We start from the raw sequence: 17,484 nt of genomic DNA, 5'->3' as shown, positions 1-17,484 counted from the left end.
AACCCGTAAATTCCTCTTTCAAGTATCAGATTGTTCACACCATCTATTGTTTTCTTTTCCACACTTAACTGTAGGCCAGACCGACGTCACACACTAGACCTACAGCTCTTTAATTCAAATGCACTACTTCCATTTAATTATAACATGCATGTGCTATAATGATTAATATAATGGAATATAATCATAAAGGAATATATATATATATATATATATATATATATATACGTGTGTGTGTAGTTGTTTTTTTGAAAAGGTGTAAACAGTGACTCCTAACATCCAGCAGATGGCAGTGTGTGTCACAAGTTGGCCTGGTGTAGTATTACAGCTTGTCTTCGACGTGAATTCATCATTAGTTAAATCACATTTCACAACGTTCAACTTTACATTGAATTCAAATTCATTTTTAAGATAATTTTATATTTGACCTCTGAACTGTAAGATTCACTGAATGAGTGAATAAATTCCACCTTTATTGTGGTTATACTTCCGAAGTGTGTATAACATTTAAATATAGGACAACTTGTGATTCATGCTTTGAAGTAATTAGGCTACAAAAAAAAAAAAAAAAAAAAGGTTATCAGAAGCCGGAGAGCTTCTGGTTCGGATGAAGTGTTTGATGATCCAGATGCACGGCGCAGATAAACGAGCCAATCACAGTGGCTCCAGCAGGAGGGGCAGGCAGCTCTGCTCAGCAGCGCACCACAAAGTTGCAGAGCATCTCTGAGTCCCCGCCTGCCCGCTTGGCTTCACTTGGTATCTGTCACACCTGCAGCAGCCTCTGCCTCTCCTCCAAGACTTTCAGCCCGTTACTTTACCTCAACCTTTTTTCCCCCTGTCAACAGTTTGAGCGATCAAAAGGTGCGTCTCGACTCGTCTCAAAGATGCTGGCTTGTACGGAGATGATCACTATGTGCCTGCAGTCGGCCAAACAGAAGCATCTTCGGGCTCAGCAGCAACAGCAGCCGCTGCACACCGCCGGACAAGGGCTTACTATCTTTCATGATGTGAGTGGATCGACTCTCTTACTCATCCGTCACCGCCAAAAGTGGCATTTATCCACCAAATTATTGCAGCTATCCTTGTTAGTCTTCCTCAAATTATTTTCAGCATCTTAACTGTAAAAGTATAGGCAATATTAAATTGCATACAATCACAAATGATAGAAATATGTATATGTATTGGCCTATAGCACAGTTTACAGAGTAGAGTTGTGTTTTTTACTTTTAGGTTGGTTTCTTCCTAGAAATTTCCATGAAAGTGAAAACAGAAATGATTTATCAAACGTTCTTATCTAGTATATAAACATTACACACCAAAACAATGATACAGTATTTGACTGTGTGTGTGTGTGTGTGTGTGTGTGTGTGTGTGTGTCAGAAAGGAAAGTAGGAAGAGCTGCAGCTGCTGCCTCTGCATGATAAATTAAGCTCTCACAGTCGGACAGGTTTTAGGGGCTGCTGGGGGTTCTCCTCTTTTTGTTGCACACAGACTTCTCATCTTTCAAAAGCTTTATGCAACAACACACGCACTCACAAACACACACTCACACACTCAGACACACATATGTGAGTGTGTGTTTTATCAAAATGATCAACTGAATAGATAAGATGGGATTGAAGTCAATTTAGGACGTCTCGGATGGTACAGATTTTTTTAGTTTTTGACTGACTTCATCTCTGTCTCTCTATATATACATATATATCTGTCCCTCACACACACACACAGGGAGAGATACACACCTGAATACACACAAACATGGACACAGACACCAGTAACACCCACTGCCTGATTAACCTGCAACACTGTTCTAGAAACTATCCATCAACACAGTCATTATCCATCCGTCACATACTGTCTTGTCGTGGGTTAGTAGGGCAGCGCTGTGTCCAAAACTGACTATTACTAACTAACAGCTTTCTGTCTGCTCTGTCACTAATGCAGTGCACAGCCTTGTCTAAATAAGGACACATTACTCACATCTTGCAGAGTTGTCACTGTATCTGTGCACGTTGTCCCTGAACGTGGCACAGCACCGAAGTGCCTCCGCATTTAATCTTCAACCTTGAGTTTTTCTGTTGATGGAGCACAAACGCACCAATAGGCACACACTGCGTGATGGTTCCCTGCTCAAAAACATAGTTGTGTTTGAATTGCCTAAAACCGACTGTGTTGGAGATAATGGCATAAAGAAATACTAAACGCCCTACAGCCACAGAAGGACATGCTGTCTCGGTTTTGATTGCCTTTTTCGTTTGCTAATTGTGTCCTTTCTTTTTGTTATTATTTGGTGAAGGAGAAACAATGTGCAGAAGATAATGGAAGTGTTATAGGCACCCCGCATTACTCTGCTGAGACTGCTGTTATGGTATTTCCACCAGTCCCCACAATGTGAAGTAGGATGAATGAAGTCAAATGGTCAGATAATGAGCATAAAAACATACGGAAATATTTTGTCTGCCTGATAAAAGTTGTTGGTAAAGCATGTCAATGGTGATTGATTTTTAGAAAGAATGCCAGTGGATGAATTTTATTATTGCAGTGATACTAGTGATTGATTTTCAATAGTCTACTGGAGACGCTGTAAAATTACTAAATATAAGAGTATTAATTAATGTGAAAAAAGTGTTTTCTTTGTAATGGTCAGATCAGTTTATTTTGAAAGCATTCTTTCCAGTTGTACATACAACACTTTTTCAATTATGGAGCAATCAGTTCCTCCGTAGTAGGTTTATATTGAGTTATTTTCAAACTATAATGAGCCAGTTGTCCATGTAAGAGATGCAAAGATTTATTTGACTCACACATTCGCAAAGCAAGCGAGAAACAAAGCAATGCCTCAGAAGATGTCCTGTACAAAGGCCAGGGGCAGTTAATGATTCTGCTGATGGTCATAGGAGGTGGTTCTATCATCCACATCGTTGCTGCTTTTTTAATGTCTTTCTTTTGTGTATCTTGTGATTCTGCATTTCTGAGGCTTGCTTGATCACCAGCACTCTCTCTGATTTGCTCTCTCCCCACATGTCCTCCCTCTCCTTGATGTTAATCTTTACTCCCTCTGCTTTTGAGCTGCAGAAGCAAAAAGAAAAAAAGAAAAACATGCATGTAAGGAAATGTTGGGAAAATATACATATATTACTATGAATCTCAAAGAAAAATGGCAAGAAGAAAATATGGCCCATGTTATGTAGTCAACAGAATATGATCATTAGCTCAGGCAAATGCAAAATCTAAAGCCCTGCACAAAACAGTGTGTCAGCAGAGCCTGAGAAAACCCACTGTCTTAACACCTGCCACCATGACATCAGAACAGCAGCGCTCTGGGAAGCAGGTCTGACCTTTTCTGAGCTTGCTGTAAATGATGCATTATCATCTCCTGACACCGCAGAGCCCAAAGACACAGCCAAACAACAAACAAGTTTAACAGTACTAAACCTCTTCTCCATTGAATCGAGCAGGACACAAAAAAAATGCTGCTAAGCTGGGTTACAGTGCCAAAGGGGAAAAGAGAAGGCTGCTGACTGAGAGGGGAAATATGTCCTGTACTGTACAGTATGCACAAGCCTAAAGCAAGAATGTCTTATACCAGGTAGAATGTGAATTGTATATTCATGTAATAAATAACGAGGTTGGGAAACAGCAATTTACAGGTTTACAGTCACCTTTGAGTCTAGACAGATGAATCAAAAATAGAGCAATGTGTGTCTTGTGAAGTGGTTTGAAATGACCTGGCTCTTGTTATTAGTCAGGACTGACTCTGTAGAAACACAGACACTGACAGACAGAGGGCAGAAGTGCATACCTCGAGCTTGTTGACCTATGGAAAATGAAAGTGAGGGGGCAGGTTCTGCTGTTATTAATAACCTGTAGGTCAAAAGTGATGAGCATGTCAGTCCTGACCGCTAACAATGGAAACAACACACTAAGGGAGAGACACAGAATCGATAGAATAGAAGAGATGACAGTTGTTGTGTCATTTTCATTGCATTGCTTCTTTGCAAAATCGAGGATGAAGATTTAGTTATGGTGGAACTGTATTTTGAGCCTCTGGTTGACTATGCTGCTTATAGAATAAATTAAACAAATGATGGTGCCAACACATGTTCTATTTGGACTTTCTTTTTCTGCATCTCATAAAACTGCTGATTTAAGAAATGTGGTGTTTGTTGAATTAATAGAAATTATGAACTTTAAATTGCCCAGCATAATGCAGATTCAGTTTTCTTCATGCTAACTTAGTTTTTGTAATTCAAATTTTAACTTGAAACACATCTCGGTGCACATTAGCGGGGGGGAAAATTAGCATGGGAGGCTGCTGTTTTCATAGCTCTGGCTGCCGATTATATGTTAGTCACCTGCTTTATTGGTGCTACATGGGGCCACAGGGACTCCAGTTGACAGTGATTTATAATGGAGCAGGTTTGCCCTAGTTTTGTCCAATTATCTAAACCACTTATCTGACATGAAAATAAAGCTTATGATTGAAATTGTCACCCAAACTGCCCATTGTAAACATCTATTCAATTTTCAAGAGCTACTTCAAACTACTTCAACTTTGATCCGCCGTTCTTCAGTTGTGTGTGCATTTAACTTAACAATTCAATGGATGATTATAATAGGCGTTTTGGGGACGCTAACCTTTGTTTTCAGTGCAGATAAGTGGTTTAGTGATTATGGTTACACTGGGGGCTTTTTGAAACCCTGTCAGATAATTTGTGCGGTTGCCAATTGCAGTCTGTGGTCCTCAGATGCTGCCTCGTTGTTAGATCTCAGAAATTAAGCATATTGGAGTGATGATTGGAACAACTAATCTCTTTTTCTTTCTTCAGTATCTGTGTGTTTTAAAATCATATTGTGTGTTGCTGACGGGAATTTGAAACTGGAATTTTCAAGGCTGCCTGCAGCTGACTAACACCCCTCACATGGTCAGCCATATTGTATGGCCTCGTCTTTCTCATTGTCAGTATTGGTCACTCATGCATGCTGAAGTCGTTATGCTGTTGTTTTCAGATGATTTTAAGTTTATTATCTTCTGCCTTGAAGCAAGGCTGTATTATACAATTGCATTGTCATTGGTAGCTGTAATGGTTAAATCTCTGTTAAAAATTGTCTTTTCATCATCCAAAACACCACAAGTCTCCATGACAATTACTACAATAATCCCTGCCAGCTCCAGACTAGTGACACAAACGAAAAATAACAATCACACTGTCAATTTCTCATCAGCAAGAAGAAACAGTTTTTGCCATGCACAAATATCAACCAATCCTGCATTCATCCTTGTCATATTCCTCATTATTCAGGAGTCCAGGTTGTATGCTTTTTACACAATGCATAACTGCATGCACACATTATCTGTGCCGTATGGAAAGAGGCTGTGGCGCTCATTTTTTCCTTTTCTTGCAACTTAATAGTTTTTGAGGTGGTAGTTTTGTGTTTGTTAAGTATCCAATTATGCCCTATTCATTCAGAAACATCCTCATCATAGTTGCTTTTATAACAAATAAACTGACTTAAGCGTTGCTGCCTCCTTGATCCTTGTTAATCACGAGCCACCTAACAGTGCACCAGAAACCCCCAGTGGGAATAGAGTGAAAGGAGCCAGATCTAATGTGACTGTTCATTGTTGTCTGTATACACATGTCAACAAATTAGGCCGCAAAAGAACAAGCATCACATTGGTGTAATTTCAAGTTTCACTAACAAGCCATTGCAAGGTATGTGCAAAGGTTGCAATGCAGCAGCGGCCACTGGCCAGCAAATAGAGCAGACATTTTGACTTTGTCATAGCAGGGAAAGGACAGGTGTAATTAATAACACTAATGATGCCTCTTTTTAATTTAAGTATATCAGTAAATGAGCCAGCAAGGATGGTTTTGGGACTGGAACACCCGGCAGTAATTCAGCCATCATTAATGTCACTGCACCTGTGCTTTTCCTTTTATGACATGTGAAAATATCTGCAGTGAAAATGGTCTGTTGACTCGAGTGGAGGCTCGAGTGTTGCAGCGACCGGCGGGTGAATGCGGTATGCTGCAACATAGGCCGATGTCGGCAGCAGTAGCAGTGACTGATGCTTTAAAAAAGACCATTCTGTTGTTAGTGCTCAGGGACATCAGTCGGCCTCATGTTCCTACGTGAATCTATTCACCATAGGTACTATTGATGAGCCTGAGCTTGTAGCCATTGCTCTTATGTGATTTGTTTATTTTGATCCCCATTAGCTGTTACTTGGCAACAACTACTCTTCAGTATTAACAGTATAATCAACAGATGTTTACATATTGTATATAGTAAATAAATATTTGTAATATAACATCATACCCATCCCAACATGTGACATTCAAACTACAAAGAATACATGTTTTGTTTACAGTATTTATGTCTTAGTCTTCAGAAATCTGATCTTAAAATGTCTCCCCTTAGCAATTTTCATGACACACACACATCTGCAAGGGAATGACTATTTAGCCTCTTTGCTACTCAGCGGCATTACTTCCTTCTTCTGGAATGACTTCATTTACTTCAAAAGTGATAATTGTTAGACCTATTTTAGACCTGACAGATACTACCAAGTGGCATTCAATCTAAGATGACTCACATAAACAGAGTTACAGTCCTCTGTGAATGTCCTTGTTCGTGTTGTGTTTTTGTTCGGTGCAGCAGAACAAATGAACCTTCTACTGCAGTAATCAAACATCCTATTGTGTTTTTGACAAATTGCCATGATTCTTAATAATCTTTACCTTCTTACTGCAAGAATTCTTTTAGTGATGCTTGGCTAGATGTAATAACCATCTCCCCTACCTCTTTTTTTTTCAGATTTTCCGCCGTGCAGACAAAAACGGTGAGTAAACTGTACATACAATGTTCAGCGATGAATAATTTGTCACAATGCATGCTTGTTGTTTTCTCACAATCTTCCACTTGTTATTACGCCTGAGACAATCTGGGCGGAGAAATAAAGGATTTGCATGAATGACTCTTCAAGTGAGGCTCCTTTCCTCTTCATGCTCCAAGAAGTTTCTCTGCCCAATTAAAATGATGCTAAGATGCTGGATTATTGCCATGACTGGAAGAACGTGTCACACAAAATAAAGCACCTCTCTGTCAGTGTCAACACAGATAATTGTGAGTCATGTTAACTCAGCTTGAGCCAAGTTATTTCTCTAGCAATTAATCACTGATAATATGGCTTTATTATTAAGCCCTCATACAAATGTACAGACACACCTATGCTTGCTTTTACAAGCAGGTATCAGTACTTTCATACATTATTTAGTACCATAAAGAAGGTAAGTGTGAGGAATGTCATCTAAGGCTGACATTTTTGTCTGTCCCTCACAGAATTTTACATTTGTGTGCCCAAATGTCAAAAGACAATTCCATATGTGGCCAATTTAGAGTCAGTCTGTGTCACAATTCTAAGAGTGTCACTGCTGCTATATGACCATATCAACATGGGCGGAGCCTCCCCACACAATTATTTTCTTGAGCTGAACCATTTATCTACTGCCGCAGCTCCACCGGGGGCACTATTTGGCAGCACACCCATCTCATTGCACTGCTCCGCCCCAACCCACTCTGCATTCAACTCACTTGCTGCTGTAGTCTGAAGGGAGATTAGACACATGGTATTTTGCCCAGTCTTGTCAAGTTTTGTTCCCCATAGAAATGAATGGGAAGCAAATTTTGGTCTTACTGCATCATAAATAGTGATTCAAAAATCTGTTAATAAAAGTAAGAACAGAAACAGAAAAACCAAACTCAGCGACAAGCTACAAAAGTTGTGAAAGCTGATGATGAATAAAATGGTGCCGTTTCTCTCTTATTGCCTGCATATCCACAAGACTATCAGGGGCTTATTTTAGATACAAACATCATAATGTAACTTCCATACAGCGCCATTCTGTGTAGAGAAAACAATACTTATTTCTGTGCCACTTCAAAATCAGTACTGGCCTCAGCCTGGCCACCCCTATGAAAATTGCCTGGCTCGGCTGCTGCTGCATGTCTACAAACCAACCACTCTGATTACAGCAGAATACACTCATAACAGCACCCACTATACTATACCACAATGATGTGCATATGTCATGGGTAGTATAAGTGCCATTTTTGAATAAAAGGGTACAAAATACAGGTATTCATTGAAAATGTAGTTGAATAGTTTGCCAAAGATTGCTACCAAGATTTTATTAGTCCTGTCTTGCACACTGTAACATGAAATAGCTCTGTAAGATGACTGTTATTGCACCGTGTATAGGGGCCTTAAAGGTATGGTTTGTAAGTTGTGGCAATCAAATCACAGAAGCATTACAGGGGACCAGAGAGGGTTTGCTGAAGTTACAATTTGTCTCAATACCCCCTGGATACTCTTACACTGCTATATATCAGCAGTCGGGGATGTCAAATTCATTACAGGAGTTGTGATTAAATTACTTTTTTGTTGTACCTACTTTTCCTCAAGCTGTCTCATCTAATTTTCTAGTTATTGTCTTGACTTTGTAGATTTAAGTCCCAGGAAATGACTAAAATTCCATTTAGCTGTAGGTTATTTTCTTAAAATGAAGTACCATGTCTCTTGTGTGGTGGTGTGGTTTTATTGCAGCATGGACTAAAACAGTTACTGTGTAGTTCAGAAAGAAGTGTTTGTCTTTGTTTCTATGAGACTGACATCAGCACAAGAAGTTTGTCATTGGTTTAGATGTTCTTTTTCCTTGTTGAAAATGATCCCATGTTATGTTCTGCACAGACCTATTCCTTGACATTGCACCATAGGAATAAAAAAAATTGTCAAACTTGAATTTAACATTTATGAATGTGAAGGAACTTTGCTTTACTGCACATGAGATTCTAAGTATCCTTTCTGTATTAATGACTGTCCCCCTTGCCTCTGCTGGTATGGTGGCTAAGAATGCCCTGCCTAAAAATATATTTATTTCTGTCAAACAACAAATAAAGTGCCAAAGCAAATCAACAAACAGTGGACATCAACGGGACATTGTTCCATTTACGGCGGCCCGTAATCAGCATGCCTCCAAACAGCAATTACTTCTCAACAGCTCTCAACATTCGCTTTGACGATTCTTTGTACGCATGTAGTGAATTGTCCTGTGGCTTCCAGCCAAATATATTCACTGTTAGAGATTTTTTATTATAATGAGCTCAGCTGAGATGACTATCATCACTGAACCAGTTGTGGAGAAAGGATGGTGGAGAGAGGGAAGGAGGAGAGTGCAATACTCAAAGACAATATACTGCGCTACATTCATTGCTCTTAATCATTCAGTAATAAACACCACTGGGATTAGACTGTGTATGTAACATCAACAAAATAAAGATGAGTTATTCACAAGTAGAATGGGTTGAGTAATAAACCAGTATTATTTAAATTATGTCTGTAGCTGAACGTAATACAGAATGTACTGAGCCGCTCCTTTCATCTGTTCCTTTTATTAACATTTATTGCGTGAAACAAAGTAACAGCCAGTATGAGTAGTATGAAAAATAACAACTTAAGGTTCATTTCAACTGTGGTCTTCATTAGCACGTGGAATTTGTTCACTTCTCATGGAGATGGATCTGTTGACATCTGGTGCACTTTTAGGACTTTTTGTTTGTGCTGGCTTAAATGTTGCAGCTTCACTAAACAGTATTTTAGATTAACAATGGGTCAAATTACTACGTCTAAGTTACTGGGGTCATTCGAGTGTGACTTATCACACCACTCTCAGCTGTTTTGTACCTGTCCATCAGAGAACAGCAGACAGACAAAGTTAGTGACCCCAAAGCTTTTAACTGTATCACATGGTCTTTGAGCAACTGAGGGTCTAAGGGTAGAGTGTTGTGGTGCTGTAGAGATTGCAAATTTGAGATTTTGGACCATATAAATAAAATTTGCTTGACTTGACTACTGTGGAAAAAGCTAAGTGGACTCTAAGCTGACTGTAAAAAAACTGCAAAGAATTCCATCCATTCCATCTCAGCTTGTGTTTCCTGAGGTTTTGTACTCCAAGCATTTAATGGTTTAAGACTGACAATTACCCGTGCATGAAGTCCTGTGGATAATTACCCATCTTACACAACCCCAACGGTGCCACTGCCTAATTGGAAAAAACGGTCACAGATCAGCAATCTTGTTTGAAATTTGTATGTATAGCAGCTTAAACTTCAGGTTAAAAAAACTGTTCTCCTTATACAAATCAATTCAAAACTAAGCATCAAAGTTAGCTGGAAATGTTTGTCTTCCTTGTCCAGATATCCAGATCTCCCATAGATATAAGACACTTTCCAGTGTGAAAGCTTTTAATGAACCTCACGTCTTGCCTGACTGCTCCAGTGTGAAGGAAAAGACCAGTGAGCTTCAGACCATTAGTGAGGTGGAGAATGGAGAAGCAGTAGGATATGTGATCTAAAAGCAGCATGCAGGCTTAAATCAGGATATGGAAGCTAAAAGGCAGCTTATATCACAGATTTCCTCACAGATGGCCTGGTGGAACACATCCTAAGTAGAGCATTGATGCTAAGAATACCAGAATCGGAAATAGTTTGGTTATACTGTAGTGCATAGTAGTTTACCATAAAGAAACAAGACCCAACTCTCTTAGTAATGCTAGTTGCTTTTGAAGCTGTGATGCATTCATGGGAATTTATAAACCACTTAGGAGAGGCTGCAATGGGACTAACCTTTGGAGAGATAAGAGTGCGGCCTACTTTGTGCCCTACTTTACAGGACTTTCTCACTTGCTCATTTGGTTCTTGTTTACTCTGATCCTCTGAACACTTTGTTTAGACTATTTTAACTTTTTTTTTGTTTAACTGTAAAGGCCACGTGTGTGTCCTGCTGTGTTGAAGAATCAGAACACTTCACCATCCTCATACTTTCTGTCTCACCTTGAAATTCATAAAGTGATTTTCCTGCCTCAGTAATAGATAGATTTTGCTTCTGACTAAACCTACATTTTGATTTATAGCTACATTCTTTCGCTTTAATTAATGGAATTTCCTGTGCTGTATGAAGGCTTTAGCTGTTTAGATTTTTGTTCAATTTAAAAATGGCTATTAGACAGTTAGGTTGTGTGCTGAGAATATTCTCTGCCACATCTGCATTCAACATACTGGTAGTTTATTGTGTTCAAATGAAACAGCTGTACAGAAAAATCGAGTGATAAATTATATAGTTGGACCTCATGATCCCTGTACCAAGGTGCCAAGGTGTGATGTTTGATTCTTTTGTTTTACTTAAATTTTTTCTTTACCACAGAAATGACTAGACATGCAATATTTAAATGCCCATTTGTTTTCTTGTAGCCTTGTAGCCTTTTTATCTCAAGTCTTACAGCTTTTTGGACAGACTTATTCTATTTTACAAAACATGCTATAAAAAGTCAAATTTTAAGTGAACAAGACATATAAAGGTATCTTGTTTAACGAGCAACGAACATGTTTCCTTTAAAACCAGGTCAGCAACATTTGCTGATGCAGAGTACAATTCATTTGCAAACTATGATTTAAGTTATTCACAAGGAAACTAACTGTGTTGTTGTCTGAAAATGTTCCAGGAATAGCTTCACATTAGCTGGAAATATGACAGGAACAATGCTTCATAAGTTGTGTTCATTATATACATAATGCGTATGTTATGAGTCTTTTTTGGAATCGGTGATCTACTTAGAGAACCCATGTGCGTTCCTTATATGTCATTGGGCCATGCATGAATGATTTATTAATTTAAAGGCATCAGCTGGCGTTTGGGTTGGGAATCTGTTTAGTAACTAGATACTGCAGCTGCTCTGATAAGGCTGTAAGAGGATGATGTAGAGCCAACCAAAGTCAATGACATTTTAATGCACACAATTTTTGATTAAACAGCACTGCTCAATGGCTAGTTGACTTGCATTTTATATGAGAAAAAATACTGATTTGATTGTGTTTTTTTCTTGGTATAAGTTAAAATACATATCACACAGTTTGAATTCCATGGTAAGATATAAAAAACCAAAGAAGCATAGTATATACAAGCATATACAAGTATATCAATTAACATACATCTGCAAATTCTAGCGGAGAGATATAGTTTATGACTGCTATAAAATATGACCAATAGCCGGTTTGAATCATTAGGTTTAATATATCAATTCTAAATTTAATTTAACATTTTCCTCAACCCTTTCTGCTTATCAAGTGACCGCACATGGAGTCTTGAGCATGAAGTTGAGAAACTCTGCCCTGAGACTACTAATCAGTGCAGATCAGCACAACCAGTTCAATCACAGTGATAAATAACACAGCTGTAAGATTTTGTAAATGGTAAACATCACTTTCAAAATAATGCTTGACCGAACAAGGATATCCAGTTTGACAAATGAGTTGTTATATCAATTTCTCCATCCTCCCATCTCAATCTTACATCCCTCCTTAATTCATCATCAGTCACCAAAGGACATGCAAGTGATAGAAGTGAGGATGCATCAACTGCAGCTGAGAGGAGAGAGATGAGATGAGATGATGCCATCTGTCACCCTCATCCCTTTAGGACCTGGGTGGGATTATAAGCAGCATTGCTGTTTGGCATTTGATTAATATACACTAACTTATTTTGCCATTTCTTCACCAAATATAATGTTCACTAAACCTCTTAGGTAAGTTTACAATATATTCTATAGTTACAGGTTGTTGAAACTTGCATACATAGATGATGAAAATCGCATGCTGTTATTGAAATGTTATTTCCAAAAATGTTTTGGGTCACATTTTGTTTGTGGAAACAAATCTGATCAGAATCAAATATCTGGTCATATGGGTTTAATCCAAACACACAGATCTGCATTTGCGTGATAGTACTGCCAGTCCTTGGGCCACAGGCAACCCTTCACCTCCAGAACTGCTCTCCAAACCCTTCACTCAACCCAAGCGGACCCTCCTACTTTAATTTCTGTCTGTTTTGCACTCAGTGCAGATGGCAGTCCAGCTGGTCAGTGGCTGGGTTTCCATTTATTCACATCACAACAGGAAATTGGAAATTCAAAGGAGGGAGTTAGCCTTACTGACTCAACACCTCAAAATCAACATTTTAGCCATCTTATGAGCAAAATCTTTTGTCTCTATCATAATTACTGATGTAAGAAGAATAAATAAACCCATAGAGACCCAGACTTGTGTATTTGTTGCGGTCATCATATTTCATGAAGAAGACATTTAACCCAGAACTGTCAAAGTGAATAGAAGATACTGCCAGCAGTCATCATTAGTCCATCAAACGGATTATCAAGAGTGTCACGTCTGAGCATAACTGCTGCTTGTCTGGCACCCCAAATATAGGAAGCCTTCCAAATACAACACTGTACGAGGACAAGACATGTGGAGGGATCTATAGTCTCAGATCTGCAAACCAACTACAGATGGCATACCTCGTTTATGCAGTAAATCTGAATAAACTATATATAAAAGGCATAAACCATTTAAAATTGTGATATATTATTGCATGAATATATGGTATAAATGCTTGGTTCATTGCAGTATACTGAGAAGGACTGCAGTCAGCTCTTCTCTTCTGATAATTAAAATGTATAACGAGCTGCCTGTGCTTGTTAATTTAGTGGAAGCTGTGGAGCCTGGAGAGCAGTCTTTGACTATGCTTATCATGCTTGCCGTGCTTATTAGAAGCAAGATTTTTCAGTAAACAGTTTAAACAAAAAACATGAACTACAGAGTTCTATTGAGACATGCGTCAGCTGTATGTATGGACTCTATTGCTGAACTAGGTGTTTTCAAGAAAAGAGCCTTCAACTTAAGAATTAATATAATGCTCTCCTTGTGCCCTAGGACAGTTTAGTACATGATCCAGCACAATTACTTTCTTGTAACTAGAAACCAAAAATTGGCCCTTGATGACTCTAAAATACAAAATACTTCACTGCTGCATAAGCAATGAATAGTGTATGACCGTGCTGATACAAATGATGACATACAAGACAGTCTGCATGCCTGTGAACAATGCTGGCAATGTGGAGTGTGGTGCAAGATGCTGATGAACTCTGCAATGCACATTGTGTAATATAACTATAATATGATATATTTTTTACATTCTTTAACTTGATTTAGAATTTATTTCATGTTTTACTTTGTGTCTCTCACAGAGAAACAGAGATACATACATAGGTAGCTTTTTTTAGATTAAAAGTTTATCGGAAAAAGGGAGAAAGTAGGCCAAAGTGGTGAGTGCGAGGCATTGTCTTGGGCCAGCACATTACGCATTCTGGTCAGAGGTAATGATGAGGAGTGTCAAAAGATGCTCCAGCTGAACAGATGGTCTTCGAGCCTGCCCTTGAGTTTTCAGCTTTGCCGAGTCAGCCAACTGGAACTCTATCTGGCATATTAAAATGCTCTCATTTTACCTTGTCATTGTGGAGACAGGGTCATTATTTGGGCAGATTACTCAGTGGGGTTATGAAGCCAACAGTCGTCCTGCACTCAGAAGGTTTAGAAACGGGAGCCAAATAAAGAGTGAGAGAGAGTGGTGATAGTTATTTTATGTGTGCAGTAAAGACATGGATGGATGGCGTTTGTTTGTCTCATTAGCTGTCTGACCCTCTATGACAAAACCAGTCTGTTTGCATGATTCAACAAATACTTCGCTGTCATACTCATTTGTCTGTATGCCATTTTGGCTCCATTTTATCTCTCTGACCACTCTGGTCTGTCTTTCGTTCACATTGACTGACTGAGTGCCCAACTTGCTCCAATATACTTCTGATTGTGTTTCTGAGTGTCTGTCATGGCTCAGAAATATCTATCTGTTGGTTTGGACTCTTTTATAAGGATTAAAACATCTAGCAGTTTCACTCTGGCAGGCTAACTGCTGACTGATCTAACGTTACAGTATGGAATTTGTGCCAGTAGACAGATTGATAGTAGGCTCACGATGGAGCACTTCTTCACAGATGACAACCAAGCTATTTATCTGGTGTTATTGATTTTTCTGTGCATTGTCTGTCACAACAAGCTGTGCTCACAGTTAACTAGCCTGAAGAGAAGAAGAAAAATTCCAATCTGCTGACAATATGTAGCGTCTTCCATTTTAAAGTTACAGTTGGATTACATGGACTAATTCTGCCCAGTTTTTGTAATAATGCAATTTTAGTGATAAGGGCTTTCAGAGTTTTTCATTGGCTTAAACATGCGCCGGATATAAAGTTTAGATAATATATTTTGTGTTTGAGTGCATGCCATCAATCTGAATGGTGGAAACTAAGGATGAAACAATTATTTTTATGATCTTGACTTGATGATGAAGAGGCAACACACATATGTTTTACCCTTATTGTTGTAGTTGTTATTTCATGTTATAATGTCTATACCTCCTCTGTGTTTCAGATGATGGCAAGCTGTCATTTGAAGAGTTCAATGCTTACTTTGCGGATGGCATCCTGACTACTGAGGAGCTACAGGAGCTTTTCTACTCCATAGATGGCCGACAAAATAAGTGAGTTTTCTTATTTGGAATGGTTTCATTGAATCCATCATGGTGAAAAATGGCTAATGTTTTTGGTTTTATTTTATTATTTCTACAAGTGCTAAATTGCTTCACAACAGTGCACTTTTCAGTTAAAGAGAAGCAGAAAAGAGACAGCAAGTGTTAGGGGCTAAAAGGCACAGTTAATGTGTTCCTTTCAAGTCATCAGATACAGGCTAAATGCCTCACAGCTAGAGAGAGGTCCTCAGTAAAAATGAGCCCAGCAGCCAAACTCAAGCACACTGAATTAATGTTTACCCCCTTCCTTTGGACATTAAGTACTGTGGACTACACTTCAAAACCCACTCCCCCGAAATTGCAATCAAAGAAATCAGCCTGAGGGAAGCTGGTGAAATCACTGGTTTGCAGAGAATGTTTAACTCACTGCAGGCACAGAAGAAAAGGCCATGTCTCCCCTGTCGTGATACATGGGGTTAGTTTTTGTGAGACACTTTGCAACCTTTTTCCCCTCCACACTTCTTTACAATGCACCAGTACTGGAAGGCTAAGCAGGACTTTATAACTTGGCTGTCAAACCGTATGACTGTATTTATGGACTCAGGTAAAATAATAAATTCACTGTCATTGTTTGGTCTCTGAGTTTTCTTTGTTTTGCACCTAACCAATTAGAGTGAGTGTAGTGTTTGGCTGCAGAAACAGCTCTGCATTTATCTTTTATGCGTTCTATCACTGTGTGATAAATTACATTTGGACAGGATGTTACGCTGGGACTGTCACCAATGTGACACACCAGCCCTGAGACCTCTCTAACCACACTCTATGCTTTGAGGCAGTTAGTATGAACTGAACTCTGATGTCTCATTAAAAAGTGCTCTTGTTTTGAATAAAATTATTGTTAATTCTATAATATCCCTGCTGAAACAAAAGCATTTTCAACTTTTTTGAGGCTTTGGTGATAATGCTTTAAGCCTCATAGATGTGTGGGAACTTAATGTCACTGTCACAATGGAATTTTCTTTACACAACAGTGACTGAAAAAAGAAATGCATTGTTTTGACCACAGACGCTGTGTGAGCTTCCTAATAACACAAGCCATTATCCAGCTTCACTTATGGTCTGCATCTGACAGTGAAAATGACCTGTAAAATGCCATTAGAGCAACAGGGGAACTTTTTGTGTAGTAATGGTACTGCCTTTATCAAACTGTGATACTAGGAACAATTTAGCCTCCAATGTAATAATGTCTGCCATGACTGGTTAACAAAGTAGTATTGATTTAAATGTTTTTACAACAGTGAAGTAAGTTAAAAAGAAAAGCCACTATTACAATGGCATTAAGGTGCATAACCAGAAAGCACTACACTATATCCCTTATGTAGAAAAACAAATATGCAAATATGTCAGCTTGTGTTTCAGTTAATGAGAATGGTTGGTAGACTTTTATCTTGTGCATGTGTCTTCCTCAGGAGAACACTGTTATATTGACACAGTTCAGAGCCACAAAAATGTATCTAGCAGAAATAAAGAGCAGCATGACTTTGAATTATTGAATTGAATTAACTTTCACAATGCTTTCCCCATTTATCTTCTTTTCTGTTCTGCCCTGCAGCAATCTGGACACTGACAAGCTATCAGGTTGGTGGGAAAGTGCTTCGTCTGATTTAATGCGTCACAGTACATTAATTTCTGTAAAACAGCTGTCTTTAAAATTTGCCAACATAAGTGATTGTTGTCTTATAAATTGTTGTCATGAGTTATTAGTAGAACTGAAAACTTTAGAGGCGAGGTTAGTCATTCTGGAGAAAGATAGTTGATTGTTGCCAAAGTGTCTGTATTTGGCAACCTGGAAATGAGACTCAACATTCTCCAGAATGGCTGACCCCACCTTTTTGAGCAATGGTTTAACACTTTGGAAAATATGCTTATTCACTTTCTTGCCAAGAGTTAGTCATTTAGTGGTGTCAGGAGAAGGGTTTCAGAAGGTATTCGACCACCTGACAAGCAGTTCT

At 38.7% G+C, this 17,484-nt stretch overlaps 1 protein-coding gene across 2 annotated transcripts in view; it reads left to right on the top strand.

Annotated features, from left to right (window-relative positions):
* Positions 1–674: 674 nt before the first annotated feature.
* necab3 (N-terminal EF-hand calcium binding protein 3) overlaps positions 675–17,484 on the top strand; it is a 34,600-nt gene continuing 17,790 nt past the window's right edge. The window contains exons 1-5 of one of the 2 annotated variants that reach the window (XM_051415841.1): positions 687–753; positions 843–1,004; positions 6,820–6,844; positions 15,376–15,484; positions 17,085–17,110. In XM_051415841.1, coding sequence (XP_051271801.1) covers positions 882–1,004; positions 6,820–6,844; positions 15,376–15,484; positions 17,085–17,110 — 283 coding nt within the window. In that variant the 5' untranslated portion in view covers positions 687–753; positions 843–881. Of the gene's footprint in view, positions 1,005–6,819; positions 6,845–15,375; positions 15,485–17,084; positions 17,111–17,484 lie in introns of both variants that reach the window. The other variant, XM_051415842.1, reaches the window with a different exon arrangement.

The sequence above is a fragment of the Dicentrarchus labrax genome, unplaced genomic scaffold, assembly GCF_905237075.1.
Source record: "Dicentrarchus labrax unplaced genomic scaffold, dlabrax2021, whole genome shotgun sequence".
Classification (NCBI taxonomy): Eukaryota; Metazoa; Chordata; class Actinopteri; family Moronidae; genus Dicentrarchus; species Dicentrarchus labrax.
This window is presented reverse-complemented; position numbering and strand designations above follow the sequence as displayed.